The sequence below is a fragment of the Pongo pygmaeus genome, chromosome 6 (genome assembly GCF_028885625.2).
Source record: "Pongo pygmaeus isolate AG05252 chromosome 6, NHGRI_mPonPyg2-v2.0_pri, whole genome shotgun sequence".
Taxonomy (NCBI): Eukaryota; Metazoa; Chordata; class Mammalia; order Primates; family Hominidae; genus Pongo; species Pongo pygmaeus.
The window spans coordinates 83,526,597-83,545,440 of NC_072379.2; the positions used below are offsets into that span (position 1 = coordinate 83,526,597).

General features: G+C 38.4%; 1 protein-coding gene and 1 long non-coding RNA gene across 2 annotated transcripts in view; one reads left to right on the forward strand and one right to left on the reverse strand.

The window, feature by feature from the left end:
• COL1A2 (collagen type I alpha 2 chain) overlaps positions 1-11,334 on the reverse strand; it is a 36,067-nt gene extending 24,733 nt beyond the window's left edge. Inside the window, exons 1-9 of the mRNA XM_054494583.2 lie at positions 10,786-11,334; positions 6,856-6,891; positions 5,652-5,744; positions 4,319-4,372; positions 1,357-1,401; positions 1,190-1,243; positions 1,044-1,097; positions 684-737; positions 213-266 (exon numbers count right to left, since the gene is read on the reverse strand). Of these exons, the coding sequence (XP_054350558.1) occupies positions 213-266; positions 684-737; positions 1,044-1,097; positions 1,190-1,243; positions 1,357-1,401; positions 4,319-4,372; positions 5,652-5,744; positions 6,856-6,891; positions 10,786-10,896 (555 nt within the window). The 5' untranslated portion in view covers positions 10,897-11,334. The remainder of the gene's footprint in view (positions 1-212; positions 267-683; positions 738-1,043; positions 1,098-1,189; positions 1,244-1,356; positions 1,402-4,318; positions 4,373-5,651; positions 5,745-6,855; positions 6,892-10,785) is intronic.
• Positions 11,335-13,827: 2,493 nt separating this feature from the next.
• LOC129040274 (uncharacterized) overlaps positions 13,828-18,844 on the forward strand; it is a 61,781-nt gene continuing 56,764 nt past the window's right edge. The window contains exons 1-3 of the long non-coding RNA XR_008503583.2: positions 13,828-13,898; positions 14,485-14,609; positions 15,261-15,379. This is a non-coding gene — a long non-coding RNA (uncharacterized LOC129040274). The remainder of the gene's footprint in view (positions 13,899-14,484; positions 14,610-15,260; positions 15,380-18,844) is intronic.

Here is an 18,844-nt window from a genome sequence, read left to right on the forward strand (position 1 = left end):
GTAATGAGCCTGTTTTCTGGTAGCTATGAACAGACTGAAAAAATTGCACCCCACTTTACTTTCAAGAAATCTGACTCTTTAACTCTTTCTTCCCTTTGGCAAACTCCAGGAATTTGAAAGTGAGTATATGTCACACAAGATTTTAAACATACTTGAGTTTTTTCCAAAAATTAATAGGCATTTTCTCTCATCTGAGTAAAGAATGTGCTCACCCTAATGCCTTTGAAGCCAGGAAGTCCAGGAGTTCCAGGGAAACCACGAGCACCCTTAGAAAGAAATACAGAAGATGGTGAATAATGTTTTACTATAAATAAAAAGACAGTGACTTCTTCCCTCCAAAGTATTTATTCTCATCAAAGTTCAAGCTTTGAATCAAAGTCTAGTATACCTTTAAGCACAGAGCGACAAATTAACTTGTTCTAATGTGAGTAACTAATAATACGGTATTTGTAGAAAACACAATTTAATTGCTTATAGTATGCTTGCTGTCATTTATATTCCATTATTTGCATGAATAAAATGTATATGCATTTTTTTACTAGGTTTTTTTCTTTGTTAGATGCCTCCGATTCATGCTATGAGTTTGGGTGACATCTATGTTGTCATTTAGATTGATGCTAGTTTTAGCAACTATCTTATAGGCCTATGATGTTTGTGCTATCTACCAATGTAAAAAATCTCACCTGTGGTCCAACAACTCCTCTCTCACCAGGTCGTCCGGGTTTTCCAGGGTGACCCTAAACATGAAAACATTGTAGAGTCAACTTCTTCTTGGTAAACTATCAGACAAAACGGGGGAATCTTGGTTTTTACAAAAGGGGAGAACATTATCACACAAAAATATGGATCCAGATACATATTTAATATTTCCCTTAATACAAGCAGGTTAGTTAATATTTCATTAAAATAATATTTCCCATACATTAAGAGTTCTGTCAGGCATATTCAGCTTTTAGCAGAATACTTAATTTGAATCTAGAAAATCTTGTTGCGGCAAGAGTATTTAAATAGCATTTTGAAAGTGCTGAAGAGTAAATACTTACATCTTCACCAGCCTTGCCAGGAGGGCCAGCTGGACCACGAGCACCTGCAGGACCCTAAGAAAATGGGAGACCCATCATTTCGCTAAGGTTATATTCATAAACTTCCTGGAAAAAAACTTATCACAAAGGTGGAAAAATGTACTCACAGTTTGACCAGGTTCACCAGGCTCACCAGCAGGTCCTTGAAAACCTTGAGGGCCCTAAAAGAAAAAAAGAATGTCATACTCCAATTAAGAATTAAGAATTAAGAATTAAGATTTTCTTAATTCTCTGTCTTTTTACACAAGAGGCATTACAAGCTTTCAGTACTTACTGGGGCTCCAGCTGCACCAGGTGGGCCTCTAGGTCCCATTAAGCCCTGTAAAGAAAGCAGATGTATCAATAGTTAGCACTGATAAGTTGTCATGGTGTTGGCTGGGGTCAGATATGACCAACTTAGTAGTGCCATTGTTGTGGTTTAATCCCATAGTTTTTATTCCTCCCAAGGAAGAATTTAAGGACTCAAACTTCCTGCACTAGTTCTCTCCCTTTGCTTTTCCTTTTCTCCCAATCCAAATCAACAGAAATCAATGAGAATTAGACGGGGCAGTCATAGGTTCCTTAAAGTTGTGCACAATTGGGCATATTGAGATTGTTCTGATGCAATGAAGTGAATCAATCTTTGCAGAAGTGCAGAATATACAATTGTCTTCTATGTAGCAGATTAAGCATTTCCATTTGGATTTCTTTGATCATATGTCATCTTTCTATGTCATATTTAGCTAAGAAATTGGTATTTTTATTGCCACAAAGGACATAAATTGAAAAGAATCAAAAGTCCTTCTTAATGATTAGAGAGAAGTTTGTTATAACCTTATCGCTCCTCTAAGGGTTATTGGTGACCGATGAAAATGTCAGACAAAATTGGATGTAACGAGGGGTGAAGGAAAAATAAAATATTATTGAAACAGCCTTCTGGAAGAGTCTATTATGTGATATTATTGTTGAAAATATGGCCCAAATGATGAAAGATTGTTTTCCCCTTTGTTGTTTCCGTAGCACAAAAGTAGGGTAAAACAGGCTGTTACTAGTTTGTAAGCTAAATACACTTTCTTGACTCCTCTTTGCACTAATCAATGCCTGTGTAAGCTCATCCTTAGGGTCTGTTCCTCATAATGCTGAAAATATTTCATGTACCAGTCTCAAGTAATTTGTTCATGACATCAGCCGTGGGGACTCTCCAGTCAAACCTACCTTACTGTATTAATGCCTAGAGTGAAATAACATGGATTTTATCTAAAATATACATCATTTTCATTATAAGAATTATTCATTTGGTTTTAGAAATTGCTCTGACATTAAAAGAAACTGTCACTTTTCAATCACAATAGCTTTTTAGGCATACATTAAAAAATAATTTTCTTTGACATCATGAATTTCTAATTATATTTATTTTTTCATGTATTTGCAACAATTTCATTTACATAAAATGTAGTGTATTTCATGGAGGCTGTGAGACAGTATGATTACTCATTAATTCAGAGAAGAACCCTGTAGGGTTTTATAGTTATTGATTTTCCAACATGGAAATTATTTTAATACTTTATTGCTGCCTATCTTCCCTATTTGTGAAACAGATATCTGTTGGTTACGTATGTCTGTGCATGTGTGTGGATGTGCAAGCTCAAATTATATTTCACTGATATTTCAAAGTAAAATACTCTGCCTTATGCCCCCAAGACAGATGTTCCAAAAACAGGGGAATCTGAAATCCATATTAATTTTCCCAGCTTAGTGGGCTTTTTAAAAATGACATTTAGTAGCTCTTTACTTTCCACCCCTTTGCTTCTTCTTGAGATATAGGTACTGCTTTAAAACTGACTAATGTCCAGCATTAGCTGAAACAGCTAATTTCAAATATCCAACATAAACAAAGCCAAAAGAAACACTCCACTTTTTCATTTCAGATATGAACATTTTAAATTACCAGAAAAAATTAGAGAATTAGAAGTCATCAATTAAAGGTACATTATTTCTCAAGTGAAGAGTTTTAATTTACAGAAAATATTATCTCACCCTTAGAGTATATTAGCTTACTGTGGGCCATTAGCTCCAGCAGAACATCTTCTTTTGAAGATAGAGCACTAAGTGCACTGCCCAGGTAAAATTTACATTTTAAAGACCATGTTGACTTTGGGCAGATAAATACCTTTGTTTTGAAACAATTAATTAAAATCACTAAATTGCACGTGTGTGTATACATTAAATTCTGTAGTGCTTAATCAACCTAACACTTTGACTTCTGGCAATTTTTCCCTCTATTTCATATAGGCTAGTATACATTTTGTATGCTTATATTAGCATTTTTCCCTTCAAACTTCTCTCTAATGCTTGTTAGAAGCTTCATTTGTTAATAGTCATCATCATCATCATCATCATCATCATCATCATCATATAGGGAATGTTTCTAAGCGGTGCTCCACTGATAGGGTATGGTGCTGATTATTTGTAGAGTGACATAAATGCTAGATTTTTACTCATACTCTATTCTATATTGATTTACAATCAATAGACTAAAAAACGATTCTTTTTTTTGTCAAAATGTAGAAAAAGAAACATTTTCTATATTGTTAACTCCTTGAGGAAGGATCAGAATCTGTCATATTCCTTGTAATTTCCCCAGTTCCTAATACAGTTCAGGGCCCATTGAAGGTACCTGATTAATATCTGTTGATTAAATGAGTGGTTTATTCAAGGACTAGGTACATAAACCATGTTGTAAACAAATATTAGACATCTTGCCTGGCAGCTAGTTCTAGTTATGTCATTATTTACCTGGATGACCTTGAGAAAAGGGCTTAAACTCTCCCATTTTAAAATGAATTAGCCGGACTAGAACTTGTTGATCCTTTCCAACAAGTTCAGAGCACTTAATAAATAGTTCTATGCCTCTAAGTGTTACTTAAAATTCTAAGCAATGTTAAAGAATATTAAAAAAATTAATCAGAGTGATTACTGTTTTAAATTAAATTGATTTGCCCAAGTTACGGTTACTATGTCCAAAGATTATTTCTTGGACATATGTATATGATCTATCTTAATGAGGCACTTCTGTAAAGAAAAGTGAACTCCTTAACTTATGTTTTCATAAATTTGAAGACAAAAAGAGTTGTTTTTATATAATCCAAGTATTGAGTGTTAACTTAGGTAGCTAAATAAATGGCGTGGTAAAATGTGACATAAAATGAATTATTTATTTAGCAAATTTTTTGGCTAAGATAAACAGATAAGCATACCATTGGTCCAGGGCCAAGACCAACTCCTTTTCCATCATACTGAGCAGCAAAGTTCTAGAGAAGTAAAAAAAAAAAAATTATATATATATATAAAATATTTTTAGTTACTAGTCATGTAGTTCACTTTCTCATTCTACTTGTAAATATTTTTCTGTTGTTATTTAAAAGAGAGCAATGTTTTTGATATAATTATTAGTTTAAAGTTCTATATTGAACTAAATTCCTAAAAAGTCAGGAGAGCTGTACGTTTAAAACTTGGCCGACACCTCTTTGAAATGGAGAACTTCCCTACTTTATTTTTTGAGCCCTTCTTCTGCCTTAACTTGGTGTCTCCACTCCCACCTTTTACCTCTACTCTGAGGAAGGGAAGCTTTCTAAACTTTTAATGTTACTAAGGGCTCCTGATAAATTAGACAGAGCTCAAGAGGACATCTTCACACTTTCACCTGTTGCCCTCGGCCACCGGAGCTACACAAAATGACTAAGAGATCTTTTTCTTGCTGGAGTTTCAGGAAGGATATAAAGAGTTTTCAAGTTTAGAGGAAAATTAAATTAAAATGCCCCTTGGAAGATAAAACTTCTAAAAACTAGTTCACAGTAATAACTTTACTGTTAAAGATCTCTCTTATAGTGGTAGCTCTATTAAAGAAGCTGCTTTTTAATGCAATTCATAGATAAGCAATCATAATAAGATCTTTGGGGGAGAAAGGTCTTATTTTACTGGCATACAGTTGGGTATTAGAATCAGTCTTCTGATTCATAGTGCTAACCGATTAAGCAAATATGTTTTCCTTCCTGCAGTGAGGCCATTTGGCACTCATACCATTGTTAAAGACATGCAGCTAAAAGAAGATATTAATGAAAAAGGGAAATGTACTTTTCTCAAATTAGTTTCAAGCAAATTAAACCTAAAACTGCTTTGAATGTTGGTTCAGCAGACTTCAAGTCAAGGAGAATAAAAAGCATAGGGTGTTTGTAAAATTGCTTAAGATCAGGGATTTCACTTATGTAGTTCAATCTAATCAAAATCCTTAATAATGTAACACCTCTTATTTGTGCCTTACTGATAAAAGATATTAAATCTCCAAATTAAATAATGGTAATGATGGCCACAGCTAACTTCAGTGCACACAAAGACCAGTCCTGTAATTGACAAGGGCTCACAAAGAGAATGGGTAAAGCAGAATCTTGAGTGAAGAAACCAAATAAATGAAATAAAATATACTAATTTTCAAATGGAAGAATTATCCCTTAACTGCTAAAAATAAATTCCACAATAAGCCTTCTTTCAACTAAAGTTAGCTAAAAGTTAGCAATACTTAAGACACCTTACCCCACCGAGACCAGGGGGGCCAGGAGGACCAGGTGGACCAGGAGGGCCTGTGGGACCATCTTCACCATCTCTGCCTGGGGGGCCTGGTGGACCCTGTTATGTAAAAAGTGAGTAAGGTCAGGTTAGACAGGCCCTGTAGAAACCTAAGAATTACATGTGGTAAGATCAGTTGTTCAGACCTTTCTATGTGCAAGTAGGGTGGAAATTTAATATACTATATTTGTCACTGATTGAAATTCACTTATGAGTCTATTTTAGAAAGTGGGTTAATAACTCTCAAGATATCACAGGGTAGTTTTCCTAAAGAACTATCTCGGCCATTGAATATTAATTCATACTGAAGCTCCAGTATTCAAACATAAAAATTATAGCCAAAATGTATGGTTCCACGTGCTTCATATGTTTAACAGTGCACAAGGACTTACATTGTATTTTTATTGCCGATCTCTGACTGTGACAAACTGATTCAATTGTTTTGGTATGTTACATGTGAATTAATTAACTGATATGACAGTTATTAAGGTCACTTTATCATAGGACAGAAAATCCTGCAGATTTACTATCATTAACTACTTGTGTTGTTAAAATAATTAACTGATATAATTCTGTTTCTAATAAATTGAGTAGAATACATGTAAGTCTCTACTTCCTAATAGATACAAGATATAGGTATTCATATATTGGTGAAAGTGTTGTATAATGCAAAACCATGTAGTTATAAATGTCAAATAAGCATTGCAGGGAGATTTAAGAATGCCACAAATAAAATGTAAGCCTGACTTGTACATGTATGAATTTGAGCAGAGAAACATGTTACTGACTACTAATTCACTATTATTTCCAAGCTACCTAAGGGATCTTACTTCAAAAGCAAATGAAATATGTTAAAAAGAGGACTGTGGTGGTAGGTAGATACATTTTCCTTATGCATGTGTTGGATGGGTCAATTACAAACAAAGAAAGTAGACCATGCAAAGAATATGACTGTAACAGTTTTTCTTTTTTAACGGTAATTTTGACCTAAAACAAATATTGATCGTGTATAATAATGCTCATTCACTTCTTCTGCAGTGCATTACCTGTTTAAAGGGGTGTACAATTATCTGGATACATAATATTCTTATAAATTGCCAGTTCCTGTAGTTTCTAATATATAGTTATTCAAATATGGGGCGAAGTCCTTTATAGTTCAAAAATTACACACCCTTTCTCCACGCGGTCCTCTATCTCCGGCTGGGCCCTACCGGAAAGATACAAACAGGACAATAATAAATGCCTAAGAAGTAATTTCCAGTGAACAAGCAAATCATTTTTCATAATAATTAGTTGGTAAGACTGATGTAACTACAATGTTATTAGATAGCACATAAGAAATCGACACAATGCAATAGATAAAAGTATATATTTTAATTATAATTATACATAATTTTTTTTCAGCTGGGGGATTGTAAGCTGCTATAGTCTTCAGCTATTAGGTCAATATTATACATAGCATTTTGAATAAGATGATAACTGTAGATGAAATGACCATTTTGTTACATTTTTAACAGCACATTTATATAGTCAAAGCCCTTTAAAATAAACTTTTTTTACTATCTATAATTAACATAATATGCCTTCCATCTCCAGAATAAAAACGAGTCTTTTTTTCCTTTTGTATGTAAATCACCAGTTTGTATCACATAAACATAATTACAGATGATTCTGGAAGATAATTAAACTTTCTTATCTTAAACATCAAAGCTACTTTATTTTATGCTTTAGCTAGTGCATATTCATATGAGCAAAATTTTGATAAAGTATTTTCCTTCTATATTCTACTATAAATTTAGTTAAATTATGTTATCCCTGATAATTTTAGATATTTATGGAGAAGTAGTGTACTCTTACCTTTCTTACAGTTTCCTAGAAAAGAATAAATCAAAGATTATTATGAAGAAAATTGTATATATATATATATTTAAAAACAGCTTCCATTTTGGTGTAGTATACAAATATACCTTCACAATTCATTACATTATGCATTCACTATTATCTTAGTTTAATATTTCAAACTACAATTTAAAATTTTACCAACATGTCAAATAAATATATGTACCTACAGAACAAAAAATACATAGCAATACGTACCTGTACTTATGCCTCAAATTCAATTCATGAGCTAAGAATGTGTTAACAATAAATGCTTTTGCAAATGATTCCAAAGGAGTGAAAAGATTCTCTAGCTCAGTGAAATCTTCTGTTTCATAGAAGCTGATCCTAAAACTCAAACTTCTATTGGATTATTTACTCTATATTTCTTATGAGTATTTTATAAACCTAGTCTTATTCAGTAGCCCCGCCTATTTTGGAAAATTGGGTGGGTACTTTCTAAGGCAGCCAGAAAGGTTTTGACTATCATAATTCTTCACAATTTTCTTGGGAATCTAGGATGGTCAATATTAATGTAACTTCTTCCCTTCCAAGAGAAGACATCAGTGTAGCCAAGGGAATCAAAGTATTTTAAAAAATTCTAAAAAAAGTTTTACTCACCTCTTGTAAAGCTGTAGAAAAAAAAAGAAAAGGTAGGAAATAATTATTAGTATCACTTCATGGATCAATAGCAATAATTAACAAATAGAGAAACAAGTTTATAGAATTGAGTTACCTAATTAAAGGACCTATTATATTTTTTTATTAAGAATATTTTAATGACTTGGAAATTATGCAGGTCAAAAGTACAGCAGGGATCAGCAGGGTGATTTGTTTGCAATATTAATATGTAAATACATTTTGAATTAAATTGTTAATTATTTGCTATTTTATAAATGCTGTGAAATATTAATGTGTCTGAAGGATACTTTGAATGCTTAGCAATTAAGCTGGTAAACTGCACAGATGAATCGCTGAGTGTAAGACTAGTAGATTGATGAGGAAATAATTTATGATTTAAATCATTTTTAATACCTAAATATCTAAAAAGGTAAAATTTAGGAAAGTATGTTACCTTAAAATTCTATATTGAATTTGTTTTTTATAAAACATTGAAGCTGACTTACTTTTTTATAAAACATTGAAGTTACCTAGTACTTCACTGAGTTTGTACCATTTTTAATATCCTTTTTCAAAAGGTCTAATTTGCACATTATTAACTATGAAAATGGATTAATTCAGACAACTGAATTTTGCTTTAAATTAGTTCACTTAAATTAGCTAAGATCATTTTACCAATATGTATCATTTTTGTCTCGGAGAAAGAGTTTTGTATAAATGGAAAAACTGGATTAAAGATCTTGAAAAATAATAGAAAAAATAAACGAAAGTACTATCCCCCCTTTTGCCATAATTGTTATAAGTCCTTAAAGAGTGAATTCCTCTCCTATGGTATAAAAATTATAGGTTAATACAGGATACAAGTGTGGCCAAGCTTGCAATAGGATGAATCACCCCTAAAATTGCTTTAATTAGGTGGCCAAGAAGTGCGTTATTTCAAGTGAGAACATCTGTTGCAACAGTCACAATTTAGGAAGGTGGACCACATCCAGCACTGACATTTAAGGGCAATTTATGAGAATTACTGTTAAATTACAAGAATGATATGTTTACTTCATTGTGTCCATCAGTAGGAAGAATAATTATGCCTGACTTGATTGACGGAAGTCCTTATGATTTTGGAAATTTGCCTTTTAATTACTCAGACATGGACCATTTTGAAGAATGTGTGTTTGATAACATTTATTCCAGACTGTGGTTGGCTGTTGATCAGAAGGTAAGTTGCCTTTGTACCTTCAAATTTCCCTAAGTCTGCCTTCATTTTATTCTCTAGGAGCCGACTCTTTCCTCCCACTCTCAGATCTCATTAAAAATATGAACTCGGTAATGTGAATTTGTTCACTGCAATTACTCCTTAGTATCCACAGTATGTATACTAAAAGTGAATGAAGGGGGAACACACACACACACACACACACACACGCATGCACACAAATGCATTAGAAATTATGCGGCAGTAGACACCGTGCTGTGTGGGTGGAACAACTTTTTGGAGTACTGGGTGTGGTCAGACAATACCATCCCCCACCTAGTCAATATCTTTGTCTAGCACTTTGGCAGCCATTTTCAAGATGAAAACGAACTGATCTTCTTCATTCTCTCTTGACATGAAAGTCTGGCCATAGAACCTAGAGCTGGAAAGTGGCCTTCGGGTCCCTTTAATCTCTGTCTCACATTTTAGAAAAGGCCGTTTGACTTGCCCAAAGTCACGCAGCAAATTGGTGTCAGACTCATGGGAAAAACCCCGGTCTCTTGAGTCTCATGTCAATGTTGATATTTCTCAACTTGCTGCGTTCATAATGTTTGCTTATCACTGGGAACATGTCAAAGGGGTAATTCTCAGGCTCAAACAAAATTTAGAGCAGATTTGAGTTAAAAAATGTTACCATTTCCATGACTAGAAAGTGAATTGAGACACTTATATTACTTTACAGAATGTACCCATTCCAGGTAGTATCCATTCTTCTTTCCAGGGTTCACTGACTAGCCACTGGGAAAGGCTCCAACCAGAAATGCTGATCATTAATCTGTATAAATCCGTAGAAGCTTTAATTGGGATTCCATTTGCTTAAGGCCCTGTCCCCTGTACTTTCATTTTCCTTCCTGCAGAGGGCGCCTTATAACCATCATCATATCATCATCGTCCGCATCCTCCTCCTCCTCCTGACAAGTCTTACAATGCCCAGAAGATAAAAGCTCTTAGGAGGTGAGTTTTACATTACTCAATTGTAGGGCTTTCTAACGCAGGCCTCAAGTTTTACAAGGTGGACATCAGTGCGGTTATAGGGCCTGTGGGGTGCAGGTCCTTGACTTCCTCCACCACATTGGTCGTTAATATTTCATCCTTAGGGAAAAGACCTTCCGCTCCCTTTGGGGGTTACTAAAGTGAGGAGCCAGACCGAGTTAACTGTTTCACTCTGAACTTAGAGGAAAAGTTCCCTAACTTTTGGCAAAGCTTTTATGTTTTCATTTTTTAAAGTAATTTCCATGTTTCTTATCAATTCCGGCGTTTTCCCACATGCCTGAGAGTCTGCCCTCCAAGTGTACCTGGAATTCAGGTTACAGGTTTTCCTTTTCAGGGCAGGGTGCCCTCCCATCTAACCTCTCTACCCAGTCTCCCCCAAACAACTTGAAGGCACTTACATTGGCATGTTGCTAGGTATGAGGTTACTGCAAGCAGCAACAAAGTCCGCGTATCCACAAAGCTGAGCATGTCTAGCACTTAGACATGCAGACTCCTTGTGTCGCAGAGTCCCTGGGTCACCGGCGGAGGTATCACCTGGCGGGCGCGGGCATGCAGTCGTGGCCAGTACCTCCAACTTAGCCGAAACCTCCTGCTGCCGTGGTGCTAAAATAATAAAGCCCGGATCTGCCCTATTTATACGGCAAAAGTTTCCCTGGCCCGAGGGTGCCTCCAAAAGGGCCTCCACCAATGGGAGGGCTGGGGATGAGGGCCCGGGCAGCCACAGCTGGGAGGAGCCTGCGGGGGCGCAGAGGAGGGAGCGAATGGGGGAAGGGACGTGGCCACGGGGCTGGCTTCTTAAATTGGTTCCATTCTTTTTGAGGACGTGGACACTTTTGAGGCTTTCAAGGGGAAACTCTGACTCGCTGTCTGCATACCTCCGCCCTCCCCATCCTCCCGCCCTCCCCCGCCCTCCCCATCCTCCCGCCCTCCCCCGCCCTTTCCAAGTTTGGAAACACTATGGGACACGTCGGAGTGCTCTGCAGCCCCGACATGGGCAGAATTTGCAGATCTCCGGGCAGCTAAGCAGCTAGAGAGGGATCGGGAACCCAGCGATCAAAGCAGGAGCTGTCCAGTCCTGCCTCACCTGTACCCTGTAGGCCACCTGTAGGGTGGAGGGCTCCAGCGGGAGCGGAGGGGGCAGAGAAGGAGGGAGGGAAGACTCGACAGCGTGGCGCAGCCGGAGCCCGCCTCCCCGCCCCTCCACCCCTGCACCCCGCCCCCAGCCCCGTCCAGCTTTTCTCTAGCTTTGGGGCTCGTGTGCGCCCACTGTTTCAGCAGTGATGCACTCTCTTTCTCTTATGACTTCGGGAAAGGGGGGTCCTGTCTGTGGAGGACTGGGTTGCAGTCAGAGGGCGCCTTTTGCTGGCAGGTGGGCTGGGGAGCAGGCTCGAGGCTGCTTGGCACCCGGCTACAGGGAGGATAGGCTTTGCGAACTCTAGACTAGACCGAGTCACCTGGGAAGTCCTTCGACCTCCTAGCTTGCCTTTGCTGAGGCTCATTCTAAAGAGGGTCTTTTGGAGGATGGTCTGGCACTCCGAAACGACTCCAACCTACCTGGAGACCGAGAACTTATTTCTCAGTCTCTCCTTTCTGAGGCTGCGGTGGGGGATCTTTCATGGTTTCCAGTCTCCCCTCCCCTTCTCCATGGGCTCCTTGTCTGGATTTGCCAGTTCTACCCTGAACCTGGACCCTTCAACCTTCCCGTGAGCCCCCGGTCCCACTTGACCTTGCTGCTTACTCTCTGTCTCATCTCTTACAGCCACACCCAAGCACCTCCCCTAGCACATCCAGAGGGCCTTCTGATTCGAGCTTGGGGTCTTTGTAGTCTTCACTGGTAACACCCCAAGCAGTGCGCCCACCAACGTGGATGTTAACTCTCTCCCCAGCACCCAACATCCCTCTTCTCTGGCCGCCTCCATCCAACCCTCCACTCCCTACTAGGGAGAGGAGGAGCTGGTACGTTGACCCTGAGGTGGGAGGCCAAAGGTCCTGTGCCCTTTTCTAAAGCCTCTTGGGATGGCATTCCAGGCCCTAGGTTTGAAAGGCTGTGTGTGTGTGTGTGTGTGTGTGTGTGTGTGTGTGTGTGTGTGTGTGTGCGCGCGCGCGCGTGCGTATGTGTGTGTATGTGTGTGTGTGTGTCAGGCCTCTCCTCTACTTGCCTAAGGCCCCCATGAGGCAGCGGGGGCCTAGTCAGAGTGCTGCTCTATCCCAGAAGTCATCGCAAAGGGGGCATCTTTAGGTCAGTTCTGTCTCTAAGAAACAGAAACGAGTGGGCTGTAGTTCCCTGAGAATCTTTTTCCCTTCCTTCCCCCCACCCCCTCCCCGCTTTTTTTGCTTTGCCTTAAGAAAGAATTTCCGCAGAAGTTAACTCCATCAGCAGCTTCTGTAAATAAAAGGGACTATTCTAAAGCAGGTTACTCTTTCTAAATGTAAAAGAAGAAAAAAAGATTAATGCAAGTAAAAGTGGATAACCAAAAACTATAATAAACTCTTGTTTTATTCTAATTAAAGGCACTCACTTGGGAGAGAACTTTGGATGATTTTTTGAAGTAACTGGGAGTGAAAGAATTTGAAAGGGTTACTGGTCATTCCTAGAAGGGGGTTTACAAGGAGCAATCCACATTCAATTTTTTTTCTAACTAGGCAACAAAGTTTGAAGTTTTCTAGGTTCTAGGAACAACAACAACAAAAGACCTGAGGTTGAATTGTATATTCCAAGAACATTTTTAACATTTCCCTGAAATATCACCGTTACAGAACTAACAAAAAACTTTTAAAGTGGAAATCGTTTTTATCAGGAAAGAAAAACTTCAATACTACATCATAATGAAATTTTTTTCTGCATATCAGAAGAGTGAGCAATGATTTCTAAGAATCATTGTTACCACTCTGCTGAATTGCCTTTGCAGGGCATATGTGTGCATTTGTCCTGTGTTGCTGAGAGTCAGAGACTAATTCTGAGCAAAATGACTCAGGGTCCTAATGCAACAGATTTATGAAAGAAACCCTCCAAATACCCTTCAGTGAGGTTATCTGATAACACTTCTGGGGTCAAGTTGGCTCAGTCATTGGATTTGCAATAGATACCCCAAATTTTAAACATTTCATTGTAGGTTTTGTTGTTGTTGTCAAAATAGTTTAAAACTTAGAATGTTTTTAGAAGTGTGATTATAATTTCTCTTTTAGCCAAAAAAGAAAAATCCTCGGCATGTTTTTGAGAATTAGAGGACTGTAAGTTGAAGCACACATCTATAAACTTAGAGGGAAAACGTCTCTGCTAAAGGCAGCAGAGTGAACTGATAACTTGAAAAGCATTCCTGGAAACTGATGCAAATACCAAATGCCGCTGTGCTCGCTCCCTGCTGATGTGGCAGGGTTTGAAGCAGGCAGCCATCAGCATTTGGTGGGAGGCCCTGGACCTAGAAAGAAACATAGTGGAGAAAACTAAACAAGAATCTTTCTTTCTTAAAGTGAGAATCAAGTTCTAATTGCAGCTGTTTTTACATATAACTTGGGGGAAAATAGTTGATTAGGAGTTTGTTTTAAAGGAGGAATTTTTAGTGGTCAGTTAGATCTCTGTTAAATATTTTTGTGACTCCAAATAAGGAGCAGCTTTTCCTGGGGATGGGGGTGGGACTGGTAGAGCTTCGAGAGCTGACCCAGAACCTGAACTGAGTGCCCTGATGAGGGCCCTGATGGTTCTAGTGTGGGGAGGAGGGGAGAGGGAGGGAGGAGAAAATGAGTAGAAGGAAAAACAAGTAAGGGAGTGGGGTGGGGTCAAGACTGAGAGTAGAGGGATGGAAGAAGGGAGGCAGAGGAGACTAAAGATTCCTACAACTTTGGTGCTAGACGGTTAATACCTGGGTCCCTATTCCCAAATTATTTTCTATGAAAGAAAAGATAATTTATTTAGCTTCCTATAACCCACTGATTACAAACTGGGCCACATGTTTATATACGGCAAGAAGACGGTTGAGAGTCTGGCTAATACAGAAATGCAGAACAGCCTGACGAGGCCCTGATGTCTTCATCTTATATTTCTTTCTTTGATTAAAGTTAAACATCGGACTGACATCTCCTTTCAAACATTCATTGAGGATCTACTCTGTGAGAAGTAGCAATACCATGTTATCTCATTCTAGTTCCAGTTCTAGTTGACTTGTCAAACAACTGCTAAGAAGGTATTTGCTGAGAATTAATGTGGTAGCTGAAGAGTTAAGTGCTGGTTTTTTATTTTGCATTTATTTATTTATTGAGAAGCTCTCACTTTATCACCCAGGCTGGGGTGTAGTAGCGCAATCTGGGTTCACTGCAATCTCGACTTCCTGGATTCGCGTGATCCTCTTGCCCCAGCCTCCCTAGTGGCTGGGACTACAGGTGCATGCCACCATGCCAGGCTAATTTTTTTGTATTCTTTGTAGAGATGGGGTTTCGCCATGTTGCCCAGGCTGGTCTTAAACTCCAGCTGAGCTCAAGTGATCCACCTGCCTCTGCCTCTTAAAGTGCTTGGATTACAGGCGTGAGCCACTGTGCCCAGCAAGGGCTGATTTCTTTCCGTGATATCTGTTTGAAAGGCATAGAGATTCCTGCTCTGTGTCATATCAATTAGGATATTCAGTTCCCATTGATTATTTAAATGAGTCAAGATATATATATATATTTTTTTGAGACAGAGTTTTTGCTCTGTTGCTCAGGCTGGAGTGCAATGACACGATCTCAGCTCACTGCAACCTCTGCCTCTTGGGTTCAAGCGATTCTCCTGCCTCAGCCTCCCAAGTAGCTGGGATTACAGGCATCCACCACTACCCCTGGCTAATTTTTCTATTTTTCAGTAGAAAGGAGGCTTCACCATGTTTGCCAGGATGGTCTTGAACTCTTGACCTCAGGTGATCCACCCACCTCGGCCTCCCAAAGTGCTAGGATTACAGGCATGAGCCACCACACCCGGCTGGTAAGATGTATGTTTACTCAAGCAATATTTAGTGTTATGCTAGGCACTTCCTGGGTTGGTGGGTATATAATTATGAAACAGAATGCCAAGGTCATTGCCTTCTGGGGGCTCATAGTCTGTTGGAGGATAGAGGAGTGTGATGAATACTGTAATGGAGGAATAGAATGCTTACATGTTTATGGGAGGATTTAGGATGGACACCTCATCTAGGTTCAGGTAAGTGGAATCAAGGAGGGCTTCCTGGAGGATGCAACATCCTTGTTCAACCCTTAAATACAAACAAAATTTTAAAAAGAGGTGTGAGAGTGGTGTGGGCACAGAGGCATTGAAAAATTTGGCAATCTGAGGAATGGAGCATTTCAGTATGATGGGATTGTGGTGGAAAAGAGGGAGGATAGAGGAAGGAGCTAGAGATGAGATTCGTGGTTTTGGCAGGGACCAGATCAAAAAAGACCTTTTAGGCTGTATTCTGGTGTTTGTGTTTTCTCAAGTGTGCTATGGGAGTGTTTAGATTATTTTAAACAGGGAAGGTAGGAAACCAGAGAGTGTTTTGAATAAGATGACTGGGGCTGCAGTGTGGAGAAACGATTGGAAGGGGAGCACAGTAGAGACAGGGAGAATAGTAAGGAGACTGCAGCAGGAATTCTGAAGGGAAACGATGGTGGCCTGAACTAGGATAGAAGTGGTGGAGCTCAAGAGAAGTTGATGAGCTTTAGAAATGTTTCAGAAGTAGAAGAAAAGTGCTCTGATGTTTGGTAATGGGGAGAGAGAGAGAGGAAGAACTCAAGGGGATGACTCAAGGAGCACTGCCAGTTTCTGGCTTTAGCAACTGGATGGCTGGAGGTGCCGTCCAGTGACTTGGGGAACATTTGAGGAGGAGATAGCTTAGGGTGGGGAGGGGAGGATAAAGAGGCCAATTCATGTTCAATTTCGGGTGATTGTGGGCCATCTAAGAGGAGAAATCTCATAGATAATTAGATACTTAGGCCTCAAGTCCACAATCTCTATTTGGCTTTGACTTATGGATAAAGGAGTCATCAGATGACTGATGTCATGGGAGTGATGAAATCCCCCAGATTATAAGCGCATGTGAAAGTGGAAAATAATCAAACATAGGACAAAACTCTGAAGAGCTCTAATGTTAAAGAATGAACAGAAGAGGAAAATCATCAAGGCAACTGAGAAGGAGCAGCCACTTTGGATGGGGAAAAGCCATAATGTCCCCATCACAGAAGGAAAGAAAACAGGCTTTGCAGGGAGGAAAGAATAGTTTTTTAGGGTGCTGGAAAGTTTCATGTTTTTCTGAGAGGTCCAGAAAAGACTAAAAAGGTTACATAAATTAGCACCTTGGAGGTCACTGGTGACCTTGGTAACAGTGGTTTCAGTGGAACAAAATCCAGGTGAGCGAAAGTGGAAGAGGGAAAGGTGAGGTAATAAACACAAGTGGTGTGGAATTTTAGCTATAACAGGAGTCCAGAAGGAGCTGGATAGAGTTTAAGGATGATGTTAGGATTATTATGCAAGAGGATTATGCATGTTTAGAATAAGATCATTTGAAGAAGCTGCTGAATTTTAACACTAACCCCCATTTTAAAGCCTTCCACTAAAATATTCTTTAGGTTTTCTGTTATGCCTCTCTTCCTTTGCTTTTCAGTATTGAAGCAAGGAACATTTAAGTGTGTATGGATTTTTTTCCTAACTTGTTAGTGAATCATCAATTTTTCTCATGAGGTTCTTTTACAATGTGTAGACAGAGTTGATTTATCTCATATTTCATGAATCCCAGTTTAATCTCCAGTGCCCCATTTTTCAAGTTTAGAAATATGAAATAGGTAACCACTTCTTTACTTACACATGATTCTGAGTATTCTTTTATACAGATTGTATGGAGATAGTTGTTTTGTGGTATCTTGTTATTGACTATTCCAAGCCCCATAATTCAGAGGGATGTATTTGGGCACACAAATTTCAACTTTCAGTTAAGTCTGCCTTTTGCTTTGAGAAGATGCTGATTACATTTCCGCAGCCAGTTCCAAATCCATCCTTAAGTTGAAAAACACCAGAATGTTGATGCATTCCAAAAGTCCACCTGGTTTATTAGAACTTTGGTTGGCTTGGCTTCCAGACTCGTATTTTTCAATTCTTTTCAAGTAGCTGAAAGAAATAAGGAGACATTTACTTCCAGTTGCAAGAAAGAATCTGGGTGTTGATAATTGATTAATTTGAATTTGTCCATGATCTCTCTTTGGTTCGTATATTACATATAGAAAAACAATTATAAAGACTTAATTCTGTGTGAGACTGTATGTGCAATTAATACAGTTTATATTTTACTTTTTAAAACTGGCAAAATAAGTTATTGATATTACCGTTAAACTATTTTTTTTTTTTCTGAGATGGAGTGTCCCGCTCTGTTGCCCAGGCTGTAGTGCAGTGGCATGAACTCGGCTTACTGCAACCTCTGTCCCCAGGGTCCAAGCAATTCTTGTGTCTCAGCCTACTGGGTAGCTGGGATTACAGGCACCTGCCACCATGCCCAGCTAATTTTTTTTGTATTTTTAGTAGAGATGGGCTTTTGCCATGTGGGACCAGGCTGGTTTCAAACTCCTCACCTCAAGTGATCCACCTGCCTCGACCTCCCAAAGTACTGGGATTACATGAGCCACTGCGCCTGGCCCTGATAAACTCTTTAAAATTTGATTTCGACCATTGGAATTCTTTATGTGAATAATCTTTCAGTTAGTTAATGTGATGTCATAACTACCTGTTATATAGTGTGCTAAGTACTGTGGTGGGAATTTTAAATAAATTATCTCAAAGTGCCAACAATCATTATCTACATCTTAAGGGGTGTGTTTTATTACTTTTTTTCCAATTTTACAAGACAATTGAGGCTCAGAAAGCTGAAGTGACTTGTCTAAGGCTTCCTAGATATCCTACAATGGGCCAAGTCCTTTTGTTGTATATTTTCAAAATGCCTTGTACTTCTAATACCTAATATCTACCACAAGACTGGTTGGTTAATTAATTAAAATGCTAATTATTCATTGACTAGCTTCACTTGAATGTGAGGTCTTTTATAGCAGACACAATGCCAATTTCATTTACCCTTCTATCACTAGATCCTAGCATAGTGCCTGCTGACTTGTAGATGCTCAACAAATATTTACCCAATAAACAACTGATTTGGCATGACATAGCTGGAAAATAAGGAACATAAATATAAATACTGGTTATTTACTTCACTGATGATTTACTATTTAACCCATACATTAAAATTTTTCTTTTATTGATATAATGGCAATCAACACATGGAATGTACTTAACACATAAATGTATTTTAGGCAGTTCACCCAATAGCCGCCCCTAATTGTTACCTAATAGCTCATAAACATTTAAGTCAAATTTATAAGGACCAAAATACCATAAGAATAGGAAAAAGCTGATTTTATTTGTTATAAAGTC